At 29.7% G+C, this 2,703-nt stretch overlaps 1 protein-coding gene across 1 annotated transcript; it reads right to left on the bottom strand.

The window, feature by feature from the left end:
* Positions 1 to 1,246: 1,246 nt before the first annotated feature.
* LOC120253415 lies at positions 1,247 to 1,961 on the bottom strand. The gene has a single exon (XM_039261761.1). The coding sequence runs from the start codon at positions 1,897 to 1,899 to the stop codon at positions 1,474 to 1,476; it is 426 nt and encodes a 141-aa protein (XP_039117695.1). The 5' UTR covers positions 1,900 to 1,961; the 3' UTR covers positions 1,247 to 1,473.
* Positions 1,962 to 2,703: the final 742 nt, after the last annotated feature.

Here is a 2,703-nt window from a genome sequence, read left to right as displayed (position 1 = left end):
TGTATCAAGTTATAGGGGAAAAAAAAGAGAACAAATAACCGATATAAATTAATATATTATTAAGTCTTTCACGGACGGGTGAGTAAGGCGTAAGAACCTACCTTTGAGAGAGGAACAACAACTGGAAACGGTTGCTAATACCCCATAAGCTGAGGAGCAAAAGGAGGAATCCGCCCGAGGAGGGCTCGTGTCTGATTACTCCAAACTCTATGTATTGTTTTTTTTTAAGTAGGCCAAATATGTTATCCTAAACTTATTTAAAATTATTCAATAAAAGTTTCTATGAGTATGAAACAAATTACAAAAGTTTTTAATTCAATTTAATCAAATATCACTTTACGCCAGCCAAGTTTTATATATATATATATATATATATATATATATATATATATATATATATATATATATATATATTTTTGAGAGTGATTATTTATTATTTATATATGTCCATGTTCTTACGGTATTAAATTTTTGTGGTTGTTGACTTTGATTATTATTGAAAGGTTTAAAAAAACACAAATTAAGTAGAATACTTTGAAAAGGAAAGGTAACCAATAGCAAAAGCATTTAATATATATAGTTGTCATTACATAAGGAGTAGCTTAAAACATTATGAATATATAAGAAAGGTTCAATGCTCATTAATTTAATGACGATTGGTAGGTGAATATTAAGTGACTTGCAAGCGATAGTTTTGCTCAAATTGATTTCCGTATTAAATGTGTAAAGAAGTTGAAAAAATATTCATCTTGAACTATAGATCAAATTCAAAACAATTTAAAGATATATACTAGCTAGAACTTGATTTCCTAAACTTGATCATAATTAATGGTAGATTAACTAATTTCAAAACAAAGTATTAGTGATCCAGAATCAAAGCAAGCTAGTCAATGAGAAGACTTAAATTACATACCAATGGAAATTAATTAATTGTTGTCCCTTATAATAGTAGTCGTATGAGAGTATATATATATATAACTCAATTTGATTCTAATAAAGTACTGATTAATAATTTTATTTCTGAAAGTCAACTTAATCTTTCATATGATTATATATATGATCATTATACATATAATAATTATATTATTATTATTAATATATCTCATTGATTATTGACTAAAGAGATCACACTCAAACCATAACCAAACTTGAAACTTTGTATCACTAATCAAAGTTTTATTTGCCACTAATTATACATAAAAAAGAAATTTCCACAAAGTTTATCCAAACACATAGCAAACATTCATGTATCAAGAAGTACTCTTTCATTAAATCATAACCAAACTTTGCATTGATTAATTCATCTGTTATTCAAATCTTATTTGCCACAAATACATAGTGAAAACTAACACGAGTATTACAACAAGCATACAACAAACACATAACACACACACACATATATTATATATATCCATGCATGCAAGGTGGTAAAGATATCAAGAACTCATCTTGGTATCTTCTTAATTAGGGTTTTCACTCAAGCTCAAAAGCAGCAAGCGGAAAACTATCGGAGAGGCCGGTGCCGGTCTTGAAGGTGAGCTTTCCCGACGAAGGGTCCTCGATGTACATATCGATAACCGAGAGCCAAAGAAGAAGCTCTCTGGTCTTAACTCCAGTGATCTTTGTCATTTTCCCCTTTTCGACCATGGCGGTGACCTCGGTGGCATAGGACACCACTTGTTTGATCTTCTTGAAGTTGTGTTCCTTCTTCTTCTTTTGAATTATCCAAATGAATCCCGCGGAACGGTTATAACCAAACTCTTCAATGTCATCCAAAGGGAAAAGACCGTTGGGGAGACCGAGCTCGGTGAGGAACTCGGAGATCTTTTTCTTGCAGACGGCGTCGCCGTGGTGGATCTCGGCACCTTGGCGGTGGCTTTCGATGGTTTGGGAGGCCATTGCTTTGTGGAGATGAATTAGAGAAGATAAGAATGAATTAGGGTTTGATGAGAGGGTGAGGGGGAGAAGGAGGAGTATATATAGAGGGTCTTGAGAGCTTGGAATGGAGATCAATGGAGTTAATGCCTTAATGGAGAGGTAGAGCATTGACTTTGAATGAGTGTTTTGGTTCCCGGTTCGGTTTTTTTCAAACTGAACCGGGTTTTTTTAAAAGTATGTATATGTTTTGTATTTATATGTATTGGTTTTTTTTTTTCTTTCAATATATGTACTTTTGAAGTCAATGTGAACCGGGTTTTTTTAAAAGTATGTATATGTTTTGTATTTATATGTATTGGTTTGTTTTTCTTTCAATATATGTACTTTTGAAGTCAATGTTTCACAGCTAAGTTTTTTATTTATATTTTTTTATTAATGATTTTTTATGTTTTTTTTTTATTGTGATAGTTGTGTGCTTGGACTATCTGATATTATATATAAAGGTTTTTTTTGAAAATAATGATTTTGTCATATTTCTTTTATTATTATTATTATTATTATTATTATTATTATTATTATTATTATTATCATCATCATGGTATGTTTTCTCTTTTTTCTCCCTTCATTTGTTTCTAGTGAAAAAATAAAAAAATACAAAATTATTAGGTGAACAATAATAATATATGTATATATGATGATAATTTATGGTAATTTTAATATACATATAATATAATTTTAATGGAATATAATAGGTTTATTTAATTATTTGTATGACATTACATTTTATATATATATATATATATAGAGAGAGAGAGAGAGAGAGAG

The sequence above is a fragment of the Dioscorea cayenensis genome, unplaced genomic scaffold, assembly GCF_009730915.1.
Source record: "Dioscorea cayenensis subsp. rotundata cultivar TDr96_F1 unplaced genomic scaffold, TDr96_F1_v2_PseudoChromosome.rev07_lg8_w22 25.fasta BLBR01000075.1, whole genome shotgun sequence".
In the NCBI taxonomy this organism is placed as follows: Eukaryota; Viridiplantae; Streptophyta; class Magnoliopsida; order Dioscoreales; family Dioscoreaceae; genus Dioscorea; species Dioscorea cayenensis.
The sequence above is the reverse complement of the archived record's forward strand: the minus strand, read 5'-3'. Positions and strand labels throughout refer to the sequence as shown.

Bases quoted from the DNA above. Each gene is read 5' to 3' on its own strand.
- LOC120253415 (XM_039261761.1), bottom strand. From the start codon at position 1,899: ATGGCCTCCCAAACCATCGAAAGCCACCGCCAAGGTGCCGAGATCCAC.